At 37.8% G+C, this 18,562-nt stretch overlaps 1 protein-coding gene across 1 annotated transcript; it reads left to right on the plus strand.

The window, feature by feature from the left end:
* Window positions 1-4,933: 4,933 nt before the first annotated feature.
* Window positions 4,934-16,657, plus strand: cd79b (CD79b molecule, immunoglobulin-associated beta). Its single transcript, XM_010866288.3, has 5 exons — window positions 4,934-5,092; window positions 5,731-6,027; window positions 6,844-6,962; window positions 7,178-7,231; window positions 16,377-16,657. The coding sequence occupies exons 1-5, from the start codon at window positions 5,029-5,031 to the stop codon at window positions 16,473-16,475; spliced, it is 633 nt and encodes a 210-aa protein (XP_010864590.1). The 5' UTR covers window positions 4,934-5,028; the 3' UTR covers window positions 16,476-16,657.
* Window positions 16,658-18,562: the final 1,905 nt, after the last annotated feature.

The raw sequence follows: 18,562 nt of genomic DNA on the forward strand, positions 1-18,562 counted from the left end.
TGCCAAGACAAATTGGCAGCTATACTACCTGCAAGAATTCAGGGCCTCACAGACAACTATTACAAAAGACTGTATGCTGTCATTGATGCTAAAGGGAGCAATACACAGTATTAAGAACTAAGGGTATGCTGACTTTTAAACAGGGGTCAGTTCATTATTTTTTTTTTGCCATGTTTTGTTTTATGATTGTGTATGGCAAGCCGTTTTAACATTTAATCCAACAAACTTACTAGTAACTATTTTAAAGTGACTAGTACTTATTCTTTAGTTACTAGTAACTTTTCCAATGGTTACTAGTATCTATTCCAATAACAACTAGTTACTAGTAACAAATTCCAGGTTTTTGCATTTGAAATCTTTGGAGATCTGCCATTCAGATATCTTTTATTTGCTTCTGATTATAAACTATTAAAATAATCACTAGTACATATTTCAGTTTTAGTAGTAACTATTCAATAGATACTAGTACTTATTCATTAGTTACTACTATATTTCCCAATTATTACTATCAAAAGTTGTATTGTTACTAATATCTTTTTTAATTCAACTATCAAGTAGTCATTTAGGCTAGTCATTACAGATGACAAGTAAAAAAGCAATTGTTACTAGTAAGAATAAAAAAGTTACTAGTAACTATTTTAATATCCCCTATCCTACGTTTATGCCATATGGGTGGGCCCTGAGTTCTTTTAATGAATCTATTTATTATTCCAAGTATCCCTAACCAAATTTTAGGCATTAACTACATTCTTATTTGTCTCTATAGACTAAACTAACACTTTAAATCCTTAAAAAGTAATAACAACCTAAGAAAGGTTAAGATATTTACCTTTTAGATGATTATTCACGTTAAAATATGACACATTTCAACCCACTCTAACAATAAACACTCAATTGGTTCTCTGGTTTCTGGCCATAGAAAACGAAGGATGACGTCTTTGATTCCTATCCGGATCCAGCGGAGCATCCGGGTCTAGCTCAGAGCGCTATCTGGTTATTTGCATCCCACGTGGGTATAGTCAACGCTCGATATAAAACAAAATAGCAAACACCTACTAGTTTAACGGTTTAGTATTAGCTACTCACTATGCTAATGAGCAAGCTAGCAAAATACATGTGGTATATAAACACCTTAATCATCGAGTAGACATTTAGCTATTTAAATGAATATGGTGGCTTGCTGGTCCCTTGTGACAGCCTATCGTTTAGACAATCTATTGGGGGGTAAAACACACAGTATACAGAATTATCTTTCGCCCTGACGACCCAAGATTACCGAGCACCCTTCCTTCATCTAACCATTTTTTCTCGCGATGGTGAGAAGGCAACAACTGTTGGCGCAATTATTAGAAAATGGAAGAATTTCAAGATGACGGTCAATCTCCCTCGGTCTGGGGCTCCATGCAAGATCTTGCCTCATGGGGCATCAATGATCATGAGGAAGGTGAGGGATCAGCCCAGAACTACACGGCAGGACCTGGTCAATGACTTGAAGAGAGCTGGGACCACAATCTCACAGAAAACCATTAGTAACACACTACGCCATCATGGACTAAAATCCTGCTGCGCACGCAAGGTCCCCCTGCTCAAGCCAGCGCATGTCCAGGCCCGACTGAAGTTTGCCAATGACCATCTGGATGATCCAGAGGAGGAATGGGAGGTCATGTGGTCTGATGAGACAGAAATAGAGCTTTTTGGTCTAAACTCCACTCGGTTTGGAGGAAGAAGAAGGATGAGTACAACCCCAAGAACACCATCCCAACCGTGAAGCCTGGAGGTGGAAAAATCATTATTTGGGGATGCTTTTCTGCAAAGTGGACAGGACGACTGCACCGTATTCAGGGGAGGACGGATGGGGCCATGTATCGCGAGATCTTGGCCAACAACCTCCTTCCCTCAGTAAGAGCATTGAAGATGGGTTGTGGCTGGGTCTTCCAGCATGACAACGACCCGAAACACACAGCCAGGGCAACTAAGGAGTGGTTCCGTAAGAAGCATCTCAAGGTCCTGGAGTGGCCTAGCCAGTCTCCAGACCTGAACCCAATAGAAAATCTTTGACGGGAGCTGAAAGTCTGTATTGCCCAGCGACAGCCCTGAAACCTGAAGGATCTGGACAAGGTCTGTATGGAGGAGTGGGCCAAAATCCCTGCTGCAGTGTGTGCAAACCTGGTCAAGAACTACAGGAAGCGTATGATCTCTGTAATTGCAAACAAAGGTTTCTGTACCAAATTCTTGTTCTGGTTTTCTGATGTATCAAATACTTATGTCATGCAATAAAAAGCAAATTAATTACTTACAAATCATACAATGTAATTTCTGGATTTTTGTTTTAGATTCCTTCACTCACAGTTGAAGAGCACCTATGATAAAAATTACAGACTTCTACATGCTTTGTAAGTGGGAAAAACTGCAAAATCGGCAGTGTATCAAATACTTGTTTTCCCTACTGTATAGTTCAAGTTTCAAGGATTATTTGTCAAATGCACCGAACAACACAGCCAAGAAGAGTTGCACTGAAAAACTCAGACAGTTTTTGAGGATTAGGCAAGTATTTAGATAGCTGTAACATGGGCTGTAACATGGGCTTAAAACATTAAATGGAATGAATCACAATATTTATGAAGAACCAGAAATATTCTTAAGGGGAAAAATGCCAAGATGGCAGTCTCTCCCCTTAAGAAAATCCCTGGAACGACGCATCGACACTGAAATTCTGAGTTTGACGAATGTTTATAATCGACGTTGTCGATTATGTCGACTAATCGTTGCAGCCCTACTGTATTAATGTATGCGTGAAAAGCTACAGATATATGGATATATATATACAACAATGTCAATATCCTTTTAGAGAAATTGCCATTTATTTGTCAAGGTTTTGATGCAATTAGAAACATGAATAAAACAACTAACAGAAGAGATTAACACATCCTTCAATTTTGAGTTATGTTCAGAGAAACAGCCCGATTTTGGAAGATCAAGGGTTATTGGATTAATTGGAACGACTGAATATTTGACAGACCTTTAGCATGTGATGTAGAGATGTAGCCCAATCATATTGAAGTAGAAATGGTTTAGAAACCCTTTCCAAAGACACTGTACAAAATCCATAAGTTAAAATGCAAATTCCTTTTATGGCCAGCTATGTAAACTCTAACACTGACTGATCCGGCAAGGAGTGTTCAACTGGTTATAGGCAATTCCTATTTGTTTTCTAATGCCTCTTAATTAGAATCAGCTTTATTCGCCAGGTATGTGTACATTTACGAGGAATTTGACTCTGGATTATACAGAGACATTCTTCTTGGCCGGCTCTGCTTACGCGTCCGGCAAATATGGCAACGTGTGATACATATGTTGAATTGTCAAAAAGCTTTTAATGTGACCTATAATGTGAACAATTCAATTGAATAACAAACTGAAATCTTTAAGGGCGGAAAGAAAATAAATAAAAAACTCACAATAACCTGGTTGCATAAGTGTGCATACCCTTTTATTACTGGGGATGTGGCTGTAAACTAGATAACTGCTCACTTTAAAGGTATCTAGAGCTATTTTTATTTGAGAGTGTTACTTTGAAAAGCCATGCAATTTTTTTAAAACTTAAAAATGTTAAAACTTAACCTGTTGCAATAGCCGCCTTCTACTATAAACATTTGTACATAACTTTACATTGAACAAAAATAGTTGGTCATTTATTAAAATAAGACATTGAATAAATGCATGCGTACAGTATGTAATTAATAAGGTAGGGTGGAACATAGTCTTCCATGAAAGGCACTCATTTGCAATAGTTGTTGTATAGCCTGTTAGATAAGGTATTGTAAGTCATTGGCTTACTTATGTTCTCCTTTATCTGAATTGTGTGTTCATCTATTAACAATTAGAATTGTGCTGGGCCCAGTATAGACAGCCCAGCTTCTGCACCATAGTCAAGTGAAGTGGAGGTAGGAAGACAACATTAAGAGACACACTGTTACGAACCCTGTGGCTCCAGAAGTCTAGGGTGTATGGTAAAGAGACCCATAACACAAATCATGCAAATTATAATAGTGAAAAGGAAGGGTAAGAACAAAATACACAAGACAACCAAAGCTACCTTCAAACACAAAACGTTTATTATAAACTCACGGTAAACGGTTTGGCAAAAGGGGCTAGAATTAGCATATTTTATAGTATTTATTTTCTGTATTATTTGGCACTCTCCTATTGTCTATTTATATGTTCCTGTGACAACTGCGCCCTCTGCTGCCTCTCCTCCCCCTGCAGCAGGCAGGCTCCGGCGGTCGACGTCACCGGTCTTCTAACACCACCGCCAACCTCATTTATTAATTTCACCTGTTGTCTTGTTTAGCGCATCTGGTCCTCATACTAATCATTCCCCCCAGTATATATGGTTCTTCTGCTTCCCCTGTCTTTGTGTGTTATGGTCTCACTGTTTGTGAGCACAAGTCAGTGCTTCCACATTTATACTAAACTAAACAGTGTTTCTAAACGACTCCACGTCTCAACGACAAAATGCATAGACAGACAGCACACAACAGTTAAAATGTATAGACAGACAGCCCCCAACAGACAAAATGTATAGACAGACAGCACACAACAGTTAAAATGTATAGACAGACAGCACACAACAGATCAAAAGTATAGACAGACAGCACACAACAGATAAAATGTAAAGACATACAGCACACAACAGACAAAATGTATAGACAGACAGCACACAACAGACAGAATGTATAGACGCCCTGGGTGTACCATCTGTACACAAACGTATGTATCGAATACATGTGTCCATGGGTGGGGTGTGCAGGTCTGGTAATGTGGGCTGATGTGGCTACAGTGCCAGGGCTGAATTTCTTGTTCCAGACCGCCCCTGTAGTGAGCAAAAAAAATAAATGGCAACACCCACTGATGCTGGAGTCTCTTTCACAGCTACAAAAGCTGTTGTCAAGATTCTGCATAGATTATTTTGGGGACGGTTGTCTATTTGCTTTTTAATATCTACCACGTCTACCACGTTTATCTATCATGTTTACCACCATGTACTGGCTTCTGGTTGCATACCTGGGACTCATCTTCTGTAACCTGTCAGGTAAGAGAACCCTAGTACACTATCACTGACTAAAATTATAATTAGCATGTGTTCTGGCAAATATGGCATACAATACTTCTCTATTTAAATGACATATCTTTTTACTTGAAGTGCTCTCGAAGGACCTTTTTTATTTATTTGTAGATATTAACAATATATTATATATATTACATTAGATTAATTGAAAAAAAAAATTTTTTGCATACTATTTTGCAGTGAACCACGTCTCCTGCATTGTTTCCTGCCCATCTGTGTAAAAGAGGAAGTTAAACAAACCTCAAAACATATAATGAACATCAAAATATACATCATACAATTTGCAATATCTAATACTTTGTTTACATTTAGTTTGTAGTTTTTTGTCAGAGTAAAATGCAGTGCATTGAATAAATATTTGGCTGTTTAAAGCATATATGATTTCATACAATGAGAAGATGCCTACACATTGAGGCATGACAATATACAGTTTACTAATCAGTATCACAAATAAAATCTTATGTTAAAAATCTATTTAGTCACACCTAATATCTTTAAAAATGTAAAGTCTTCATAATAACAAGTTCAATGCCTCCAGTGATGTCTCTCTTACTGACCTACGCTTGTGTCTCTAATCCCTCATGTTTCTACTGTGGTTTCAGAAGGAACATTTCAGCTCTCCCAGAATCCTCGTTTCATTGGGATGAATCCTGGAAGAAAAGTGTGCATATATTGCAAGGTTTCGCCCAAAAATCCCAAGGATGCAAATGTGAACTGGTACAAGGCACCTAAATACAAAACTGAGGCGGATAACAGGAACAAACTGCAGATGTCAAATTACATTAAGATAATTAATCAAACGAATATCTGTATCACATCTTTAACAATAGAAGACAGCGGAGTGTACTTTTGTCAGATTGACAACACTTGGGGACCGGGGACAGAGATACAAGTGTCCCGTGAGTAGGCTATTGTACTTCATTGCATTTGTGGTTGATGTAAAAATATTTCTTTTGAGACCCCCATTTCTGGTGGAAAATATGCACCTATATTTAATTGTAAAAACCTGTTATATTAAATGAATATGCAACATTCTTACTGTTCCCTAAATCAACCCTGTGTCACTTCCTATAATGATTTGAACCCACTTAATCCCCAAGTGACTCCAAGTTCCACCATAATTTAAAGGCCCTAATTTGGGGGGCAGCTATGCCAAAGTTATTTCTGAGTATTTTTATTTATTTCATGCAAGTAATTAATATGTCCCTCATTTTAAGGTCAACCCTATTACATGAACTGAACTCTGATTTCATTATGATGAAATCATATAGTCAAATCACAGTAAAGACAGGTGAATTTGTTGTACTATTCTTTTGGGCAATTTTATGGTGTTTTGTGTTGGAAAACCAAAAGAGTTGTGCACAACACAATTACATTTGTATTGTTTTGCAGATGCTCTGGTGTAGAGCAACTGGCTGTAATGAGTGATAGATATGGATAGTCATATTTTTCATACTGGTCCCCGAAGGTAATCTGACCCAACCCCAAGTGTGAGCAACACGTCAACCCAGCTGAAAATAATTGACCAAAATACCTTGTTCCAAAGCATTGTGTGTTATATTTGAAGGAACAGTCATTGTTTTATTCAGGAGTATGTATAATATAATATATATAAATCATCACCGTAGTCCTCCTGAGTTTTGAAGATCATAAAGGTTTTTCACAGCTTGTGATTTAAATATGTTAAAACTCTCTGACTCTCTGTCTCTCTCTAGGACGCATTCACTTTGAGGCGGCGCAAAGAAGGAGCAATTTTAAAGATGTTTTGATCTTTGTCCAGGGATCACTCTTAATGTTGATGATTCTTGTCCCACTGCTACGTCGCCGAACCCTGGTAAGCCACGTGGCACCATCACATCTAGCTAAATGACTCAAAACCTTAGCAAAAACAACATGATGATGTATTTTATTGCACTTTTTAGGTAATTTCCTTGTTTTTACTCAACTTGAATTTAATACAGTGTGGATCAGTTTAATGCTGAATGAAATATAAGACATAATTTAGATCTCATGCACAATTCTTTGCGGTTGTCTCTAACACTTTCTCAGGGGAAGAAGGAAGAGGCAATTTATGAGGAACCTGAACATGATCACATCTATGAGGTAAAGCATTAGGATAATCGCCAGTTATTCTTTTCATTTCATGAAAATGTACATACAGTAAAAACACCTTACATATATTCTCCCGTCACACTTACACTCTAAAATGGCTTCTTCCGCTGTCTGTGTAGTAGAAAAAAAAAAGTGGTTCCAGGAAGTACCCTTTTTTCTTCCAAGAGGAAATTAATTGGGTTCCAGGTAGAACTATTCTATTGCTCCTAGAGATACATTTTATCTCTAGGAGCATCATCACATGCGTGCCTGCATGTGATGACGCTGTTGTTGGGAGCAGCTTGACTGTATGGTATTTAAAAAGTGCCCATCAAGCCAATCCAGCTTGTGATTCTGCAGTACTCCACCAATCAGGACTTAATGTTAGAGTAACCAGACCAAAACTATCACTCAGGAAAAAGTACAGGACAACCAGCTGGGAATTTGCCTGGTTCTCTCCTAGCGTCACATCTGGAGAAAAACAGGCACCGCTCATCACTGTGGAATCTGAGCATTAACAATTACAATATGAATGTACGTTTCATTGGAAGTGAACGTGCCTAGTAATGAGAACAACAGAAAAATCTGTTTAGATTATCTCTCTGTGGGATGTGCTTTAATGACCAAAGGAATGTTTACGATAGCCATTTGGCATGGGGGTTATTATCTTCGAAACCTGATCTTTGCTAGTTAGAAACGCCCTTAAATGTATAGGCATGCTGGCAACCAACATTACAGTGAGAAGATAATGGAACGTTCACCGAATGACATCTGTGCTGTAATTTTCCAATGAACGTGAGCGAACTTCTCCCTCGATTTGATACGGGTTCTACATTATTTGACCACTATACGAAACCGCCGATTTCTAACATCACCTATAGCCAACACACTCCCTATGGTGAAGCATGGGTGGGGACGTTTCTCAATGGCAGGAAATAGGAGAGTAGGCAAGATCGAGGTAAAGATGAACAGGGCAAAGCATATGCAGTACAGATCATATTTAGGGCATTTAACACTAGAGATGCCAATAAGTGTTTGAGTTTGTAATTAAAAATAAAACTGCCATTTTAAAAGCTACACCCTCCACGTTCCATGACTTTTCCAAAGTAGGCTTATATTACATTGTTCCGTTGTCAGAATTCTAAACTCACTAATGGAAAACTATTTAGAGACTATTTACCTGTTTTTTCTACCTTGTTTTCCCAACTTAAAGGGATAGTTTGTCCAAAAATCATATTTCGGTGACAGTCCACTTACCTCAAGTTGTTCCTTAAGGCACATTGAGTCATTTTTAAAACAATTCAATTTAAGACAAGTGGTGTTGTTTACCTCAAAGAACATGATAATGTTGTATTCCTCAAAAAAAAGGAAAAAATTTGTGATATAATTCTCTTTTCAAATAAACGGGTACTGTGTTTACCGGTCAGTTTTCTTCCCAATTATATCAATCCAGGCGTTCTTTCGGGAAGAGTATGTGTGTACATAGAGACATCAAAATGTATTTTAAAATGAGATACCAAATACCTTAATTTTAAGTTAATCAAAATAGACTACATAATACAGCAGCCAAACCAAGTATCAAAATAAACTACTGTATTTTTGTATTTTTAAAATACTGAAAATACTTTTACAAGGGAGCATGAAATAACTTTGTAAACCTTCCATCTCATGGTCTATTTGGCTATTTATCCCTTCACCAGTACACTGACTAAGTAGACAATGTTGGATAGCAACGGCTTTTCTCTGCCTAACGAGTCTTGTAATAAATCAGACATATGCAACAGATCAAATATTCACATATCCTAGTGATCACCCAGATGTGCTTTAGTTTTAAGGGTAACTAACAGTTTGCTAATGACTCGTAAATGTATCCTAATTTATTTACTTGGTGTTTGGTAATGAAGGGTCTACTTCGCATCAGCAACACTGACTCAATGACAAACAAGTCATTCAAAAGAATACAACTGATGGCACCTTTATTCATAGTAACTAGTTTCTAAGTAATTAATAATTTCATTGTTAATCATAAATATAATAATAATTTATGTCAGGCAGTCATTGTAATGCTATGCAAAATCAAGGTCCTATTAAACAGCTACTTCAATTAGGGTACAATTATTTAGCAATCAATTATTTATTGATCAGTAATTGGACACTAATTTGGAAGTTGAAAACAATAATTTTAGCACTTTGTCAAGGATTACTATCAATATGTTTTGATCAATATGTTTTTTAACTGTAGCTAGAAATTTAATCAGAAAGTAGCAACAGAACTTGTCAAGGAGAATTAACCCAACTCCAACCACTGAATCTATTGAGAGACCAGGTATTACAAAACAGTTCAGAAGTTCTACCAAAAACAGTCAAACTAATGAGTGTGGATGAGAGAGTAAGCGTGTGATTGAGTGACTGCGTGGGTGTGTGTGAGAGACGCAGTGTATTATAATGTGATGTTGTAACACTGAAATGCTTCTCTTTCTTTTGTGCACAACATAATATATATAGGCTGAAAGTAGTAAGCTAACGTTCGTTGTGAGGGCTGCTTCTCGGGTCAAATAGTTAGCTAGAACATTACATAAATTGGTAAACAAAACCCCAAAACTTAACAAGAACTGTTAAAAATGTTAGCAATTTATGCTAAATACAGATGGAAAGCTGGCAAACCTACACGTTTCTCACCTTGAACTTCGGGTATGGACCATTTTTTGTTTTCATCTCAACAAGTCTGGGCAAATTACTGAATAGGCACCAATCAGATGTAGCATTTTTATGATGTCATCATGTAGACTTCTCACAAATAATTTTACAGGATTTTTAAACTACAAAATACCATTTTGATTCAAAATATAAAGCCATTGTCATCAACCCTATCAAATACAAATTACAAAATGTGTAAATGGAAGTTAGTATTCGGAAGCTAGAAAGCAAGTTACCTATTTCGTCTTTGATATTCACCTCGGACAGTCAAACTTTGCTTGAGAGAGAAAGGAAAATACATACAGGTGCTGGTCATAAAATTAGAATATCATCAAAAAGTTGATTTATTTCAGTAATTCCATTCAAAAAGTGAAACTTGTATATTATATTAATTCATTACACACAGACTGATATATTTCAAATGTTTATTTCTTTTAAGTGGGATGATTATAACTGACAACTAATGAAAATCCCAAATTCAGTATCTTAGAAAATTTGAATATTACTTAACCCTATAGAAAATCTATGGGGTATTGTGAAGAGGAAGATGCGATACGCCAGACCCAACAATGCAGAAGAGCTGAACGCCACTATTAGAGCAACCTGGGCTCTCATAACACCTGAGCAGTGCCACAGACTGATCGACTCCATGCCACGCCACATTGCTGCAGTAATTCAGGCAAAAGGAGCCCAAACTAAGTATTGAGTGCTGTACATGCTCATACTTTTTATGTTCATACTTTTCAGTTGGCCAACATTACTAAAAATCTTTTTTATGTATTGGTCTTAAGGTCAGGCGAGTTTGCTGGCCAATTAATAACAGGGATACCATGGTCCTTAAACCAGGTACTGGTAGCTTTGGCACTGTGTGCAGGTGCCAAGTCCTGTTGGAAAATGAAATCTGCATCTCCATAAAGTTGGTCAGCAGCAGGAAGCATGAAGTGCTCTAAAACTTCCTGATAGACGGCTGCGTTGGATTCTGTGCCCCTCCTGTCTTCCTCCAGACTCTGAGACCTTGATTTCCAGAGAAAATGCAAAATGTAATTTAATCAGAGAACATAACTCAGCAGCAGTCCTTTTTGTCTTTAGCCCAGGCGAGACGCTTAATTCTGACGCAGTGTCTTGTTCAAGAGTGGCTTGACAAGGAATGCGACAGCTCATTAGTTGTCAGTTACAATCATCAAAATTAAAAGAAATAAACACTTGAAATGTATCAGTCTGTGTGGAATGAATGTATACATTATACAAGTTTCACTTTTTGAATGGAATTACTGAAATAAATCAACTTTTTGATGATATTCAAATTTTATGACCAGCATCTGTACATTATATATTATGTCTGACTCTGAATATGAGCAGGAAGAAGGTTTTTTGGGGGATAGAGCCTTACTCTAACCATAATACACAGATGATGAATTTACCAAATAGAAGCTTGGACAGCAGCTAAAGGGGGGCGATGGTGATCCTGTTAATCCCCAACCCTTGCCCAGAATATTTGGAGGCAATGTGTACTTAGTGTATTATAACAGCAATCAGAGGTATTACTCCTGACCACAGCATTTTCCACAGTTACAAATATTATTCTGATGTCCACCAACAAAAATGGGCCAGCTAGGCGAAGCAACATAGCTTATTGAGGTTAAAGTTCACGCTCCCCATGATAACATCACTGCCGAAGAACAGAAGCTGTGTATGGTAGCTATAGGAAATAGTTCGCTAGTGCCAGTTTGTATTCAAGATTTCCATGACCATTCAACTCAAAAGCCCCAACAGAACCACCAGGAGAGGCAAACACATGTTCAGAAGTGAACAGGCCTTCCCAGTGGAGCAGGAAGAACAGTTCAGTCTCGTCAAGGTTAAGCTAACCTTGAAATATGCTGAACAAAACAGCTGTAATTTCGTAAGTCATTTTAAAGTGTATAATTTTGGTCAAGCTATTATATTTGCAATTGAGAGCTGTACTGGCAGCACGGTGCAATAATTTGGCTCCTGGCTAGTATTCCAATTTCTTTGCAGGCATTTTAACAACTAATTCTGGGTTTATCAAAGCAATCACTAATCACCTGCAATCATTTCTCATCACAAGATATGGTTTCTGCCTAGAAAACTATTTCCACTGGCAATTATTCAAACCAATGGATGTGTGCATTATTCACTAAAAAACCCTCTCTACCACTCGGTAGTTGCTAGTAGAATCAACATTACTCTTTTCAACATTGGTTGATCAAGATGACCACCCAGTCAGCATGTGCATTGACAACTTCAGTAAAACTAGGAAATAAAGAGATAAACAGTGATGTTAAAATATGAACATAAAGCAGGGAATGTAACTAGTCAACCTTTATTCTTTAATTCTTTAAAAGCCTTACGCACCTTAAAATTGAACCAAGGCCATTAATTTGGGAAGTAAGTGTTTAAAGTAAATATACATATAAATATGTAACATGAATATAATGTATATAATTATATTTTTTTTACAATTAAACACTTACTATCCAAATGAATGACTTTAGTTCGACTTTCAGGTGCCTACATACATAATATGTTGACTACGTTCCCAGAACGAATAAAATTAAGATTGCAAAATGTATATGTTTAGTGTTAGTTTTAAGCATAAATATTTTAATTGAATTACATTTTTGAGAAAGCACACACAAATATTTTCATTTGATACAACTTAAACAGGGTTTCAGATTTGAGTTGTATTTACTTTGGGTATTGAATTGGGTGATAAACTAAGCCACACCTACAATTTCCCAACATGCATTGCCCTTTCAAGTGAACTCCACCCTTGACTGTATTTGTTAATGACGGGATATTGTGGTTATTGAGCACATTAGTTTTCTGTAATTTAAACTCCTTGACAACTGTTATAAAATACTCAATTGTGAATACTGAGCATATCTCATAAATCCTTATTTTGAGATTTGTTCAGATATTTTAATGGAAGTCAATCAACCCCCCTAGCTCATAGGCAATTCATTTCTGAAATCCTCATTTCTGACAGTGGCCAGAAAGACATGATGAAAAGAAAGACATTTTAGAAAATTCCCAGACATCCATAAACATGGGAACTTCACCAGAAATGTACAAAGCTACCCACAAGGCACTGGCTTCCTGTTGGAATCCAGCTTTTGGATATTTTATGTAATTGGTACAATAATTTAAATAGGGGGTGCGAAATATTTGTTTTACAACATTGATTGGATTACTTTACATAATTATATGTGTTTGATGTTTGTGTAGCTAAAATTAATTCATCAGTCAATGTACATATGAAAAAGTTCAAAAATATCAACCTGAACAGAGCAGGCTGGGAGCATTTTAAATTTAAACTTAAAAAAATGGAGTGAAAGTCAGTATAACATCAACATTTTAAGCCATTAGGAACATTTGAACTTTGAATTACACTTAGTAGAAACACTTGAGTAAAAAATACATTAGGGTTTACATACATTACATTGGTTATTTTGTCATTGTGTTTCTGGGGCTAATCCTGAACACTTGGTAGGCACTTGGTAATCCTGAACACTCTGGAGCAGGGCCAGCTAGCCCCAGGCTAAGGGTGGTGCTTGCCCATTTCAAAATATGCAAATGTCAACACTTTTTTAGCCCAGGGCTTTGAAGGCTCTTAGCCCTAGGCTAAGCTGCAGTGAGAACACGCCTTGAGACAACTGGTACTACCTTCTGTGAAGAGAGTTCTATGCAAAACTGAAAAAGGTTTTATCTGGAAAAATATCAGACAGCCAAAGAACAATTAAAGTTTTTAAATATTGTTTATGTCTGCAGTAATGTTATAGAATATAGTGAAAATCAGGATGCATCTTAATTTACAACCCAAAATTAATAGCATATAATAACCATTAAAGCTTATAGTAAGTTCAGTCTGAATACAAACAACGAAGTGTTTAGAAAAAGTGGGCGTAGGACAGGCATAAATTTTCTCAGTCTGAATTCATGTGTAAATTTAACTTCCAAATAACCTGTAGGTCCAAGTTAAATAATGAAAAAAAAATGACCCTAACTTCAGCTCTCTGTGACAAACAGGAAATGGCGCTTTTCCCTCACAGCTGCATACTTCTCTACCTCCCCTCTCTTTCTTTCTTGCAGTCTCTGCTTCAGCAACTCTGTTATTTCAGTTTGTTTGTTTTAATTGTCATTATGTGGCTTGCAAAATTTGAATTTCGAAATTTTCAAAGGTAGTTATTCCTTTTTTAACTTGTGGCTAAATGTGTTTTCAATATAGAACATATTGTATTGTCCTTCCAACTTTTATCTTTGCCATTCATTTGGCTAATTCATTTATTGCCTTGATGGTGGGGCTTCATCTTTTTTTAAGCAATGCTATTAAGGAAAACACCAACTGGCCCTATCTTAAAAATTATTGCCCCTCTGAACTTAATAACTGATTGCTGCACCTTTAGCAGCAACAACTGCAACCAAAGGTTTCCTATAACTGGAGATTACTCTTTTACATCACTGTGGAGGAATCTTGGCCCACTCTTCTTTGCATTTTGCTAATTTACGGTCCTGCCACATCATCTCGATAGTGTTCAAGTAAGGACTTTGACAAGACCTCTGGTTTCTTTTGAGACATTCTGAGATAGCCTTGCAAAGCAGTCTACACTGACATTAGTCTGGTCGGGCTGTGATTCAAACCGATTGGGCATGTAAAAGAATGAGACAAAGATAAATTGTGTCAGAACTTTTTCCACTTTTAATGTGACCTATAATGTGAACAATTCAATTGAAAAACAAACTGAAATCTTTGAGGGGGAAAAATGAAAAATAAAAACCTTACAATAACCAGGTTGCGTAAGTGTGCACACTCTCTTATAACTGGGGATGTGGCTGTGTTCAGAATTAACCAATCACATTCAAACTCATGTTAAATTGAAGTCATTACACACCTGCTATAATTTAAAGTGACTCTGATTAATCACAAATAAAGTTCAGCTGTTCGGATTTTCCTGACATTTTCTTTGTTGCATCTCAGAGTAAAAGCCATGGTCTGCAGAGAGCTTCCAAAGCGGGATCTCATTGTTGAAAGATATCAGTCAGGAGAAGTATACAAAATAATTTCCAAAGCATTCGATATACCATGGAACACAGTGAAGACAGTCATCATCAAGTAGAGAAAATATGGCACAACAGAGACATTACCAAGAACTGGACATCCCTCCAGAATTTATGAAAAGTTGAGAACAAAACTGGTCAGGGAGACTTCCAAGAGGTCTACAGCAACATTAAAGGAACTGCATGAATGTCTGGCAAGTACTGGCTGTGTGCTACATGTGACAACAATCTCCCGTATTCGTATGAATGGGCTATTGAGTAGGGTGGCAAGACAGAAGCCTTTTATTACAAAGAAAAACATCCAAGCCCGGCTGAAGTTTGCAAAAACAAAAAAAATATGGTCTGATGAAACTAAGGTTGAACTTTTTGGCCATAATTCCAAAAGGTATGTTTGGTGCAAAAACAACACTGCACATCATCCAAGGAACACCATACCCACAGTGAAGCATGGTGGTAGCAGCATCATGCTTTGGGGCTGTTTTTCTTCAGCTGGAACCAGGGCCTTAGTCAGGGTGGAAGGAATTATGAACAGTTCCAAATACCAGGCAATTTTGGCACAAAACCTTCAGGCATCTGTTAGAAGGCTGAAGATAAAGTTCACCATTCAGCACGACAACGTTCCAAAGCACAGTTCCAAATCCACAAAAGCATGGCTTCACCAGAAGAAGATTAGCATTTTGGAATAGCCCAGCCAGAGCCCAGTCCTGAATCCAATTGAACATATGTGGGGTGATCTGAAGAGGGAGATGTCCATAGGAGTGCGTAGGAGATGTCCTTGCAATCTGAAAGATATGGAGCGCTTTAACAAAGAAGAGTGGGCAAATATTGCCATGTCAAGATGTGCCATGCTAATAGACTTCTACCCAAAAAGATTGAGTGCTGCAATAAGATTTGTTTAAGGGTGTGCACACTTATGCAACCAGGTTATTGTGAGTTTTTTATTTTAAATGTTTCCTCCTCAAAGATTTTTGTTTGTTTTTCAATTGAAATGTTCGCGTTATAGGTCACATTAAAGGTGGAAAAAGTTCAGACATGATTTATCATTGTCTCATTCTTTTACATGACAAGAACCTGGCATTTAGGGGTGTGTAGACTTTTTATATCCACTGTATATATCATTTCAAAACTGAATTTTATGTTTACTTTGGTTTCTCTTCATATTATATAACAATTTGTATGAAGATCCGACACAATTCTGTATGACTAAAATGCAATTATAGTGGAAATCAAGAATGCTTTTTCACGACAGTGAATGCTTTTTCACGACAGTACCAATATACTATAATTTACTTTCCTTTTTTCTATGCACTGAGAATATAACTGCGTAATGAAAAGCACTTAACAAATGTAATTGTTATTATTATTCTTTCTTTGATGCACACAGGGTCTGGCGATAGAGCACTGTGGTGATTTCTATGAGGACATCTCAGTGTATGCCCAACATGGGCCTGCAGAGGCTGCTGCAGCTTGGAAGCAGGAATGAGCAGCTGGGAGGCTGAGCTTGGCACTCATCTGACCTGTCAATTACTGCATCTCAAAGTCTATCTGGGCCCGTGTTCATAAAAGGTCTTAGATTCTGACTGTATACAGAATCAGTTACAGTGGGGAGAACAAGTATTTGATACACTGGCGATTTTGCAGGTTTTCTTACTTACAAAGCATGTAGAGGTCTGTAATTTTTATCATAGTTACACTTCAACAGTGGGAGACGGAATCTTAAACAAAAATCCAGAAAATCACATTGTATGATTTTTAAATAATTAATTTGCAAGTATTTGATCACCTACCAACCAGGAAGAATTCCGGCTCTCACAGAACTGTTAGTTTTTCTTTAAGAAGCCCTCCTGTTCTCCACTCATTACCTGTATTAACTGCACCTGTTTGAACTCGTTACCTGTATAAAAGACTCCTGTCAACACACTCAATCAAACAGACTCCAACCTCTCAACAATGGCCAAGACCAGAGAGCTGTGTAAGGATATCAGGGATAAAATTGTAGACCTGCACAAGGCTGGGATGGGCTACAGGACAATAGGCAAGCAGCTTGTTGAGAAGGCATCAACTGTTGTCGCAATTATTAGAAAAGGGAAGAAGTTCAAGATGACGCCCAGAACTACATGGCAGGACCTGGTCAATGACCTGAAGAGAGCTGGGACCACAGTCTCAAAGAAAACCATTAGTAACACACCATGCCGTCATGGACTAAAATCCTGCAGCACACGCAAGGTCCCCCTGCTCAAGCCAGGCCCGTCTGAAGTTTGCCAATGACCATCTGGATGATCCAGAGGAGGAATGGGAGAAGGTCATGTGGTCTGATGAGACAAACATTTAGCTTTTTGGTCTAAACTCCACTCGCCATGTTTGGAGGAAGAAGAAGGATGCGTACCACCCCAAGAACACCATCCCAACCGTGAAGCTTGGAGGTGGAAACATCGTTCTTTGGGGATGCTTTTCTGCAAAGGGGACAGGACGACTGCACCGTATTGAGGGGAGGATGGATGAGGATGGATGCAAGATCTTGGCCAACGCCCCTATCCTACGTTTATGCCATATGGGTGGGCCCTGAGTTCTTTTAATTAATCTATTTATTATTCCAAGTAACCCTAACCAAATTTTAGGCATTAACTACGTTCTTATTTGTCTCTATAGACTAAACTAACACTTTAAATCCTTAAAAAGTAATAACAACCTACGAAAGGTTAAGATATTTACCTTTTAGATGATTATTCACGTTAAAATATGACACATTTCAACCCACTCTAACAATAAACACTCAATTGGTTCTCTGGTTTCTGGCCATAGAAAACGAAGGATGACGTCTTTGATTCCTATCCGGATCCAGCGGAGCATCCGGGTCTAGCTCAGAGCGCTATCTGGTTATTTGCATCCCACGTGGGTATAGTCAACGCTCGATATAAAACAAAATAGCAAACACCTACTAGTTTAACGGTTTAGTATTAGCTACTCACTATGCTAATGAGCAAGCTAGCAAAATACATGTGGTATATAAACACCTTAATCATCGAGTAGACATTTAGCTATTTAAATTAATATGGTGGCTTGCTGGTCCCTTGTGACAGCCTATCGTTTAGACAATCTATTGGGGGGTAAAACACACAGTATACAGAATTATCTTTCGCCCTGACGACCCAAGATTACCGAGCACCCTTCCTTCCATCTAACCATTGCAACAACTGTTGGCGCAATTATTAGAAAATGGAAGAAGTTCAAGATGACGGTCAATCTCCCTCGGTCTGGGGCTCCATGCAAGATCTCGCCTCGTGGGGCATCAATGATCATGAGGAAGGTGAGGGATCAGCCCAGAACTAAATGGCAGGACCTGGTCAAAGACTTGAAGAGAGCTGGGACCACAATCTCACAGAAAACCATTAGTAACACACTACGCCGTCATGGACTAAAATCCTGCAGCGCACGCAAGGTCCCCCTGCTCAAGCCAGCGCATGTCCAGGCCCGTCTGAAGTTTGCCAATGACCATCTGGATGATCCAGAGGAGGAATGGGAGAAGGTCATGTGGTCTGATGAGACAAAAATATAGCTTTTTGGTCTAAA

This window comes from Esox lucius, chromosome 5 (assembly GCF_011004845.1).
Source record: "Esox lucius isolate fEsoLuc1 chromosome 5, fEsoLuc1.pri, whole genome shotgun sequence".
Taxonomy (NCBI): domain Eukaryota; kingdom Metazoa; phylum Chordata; class Actinopteri; order Esociformes; family Esocidae; genus Esox; species Esox lucius.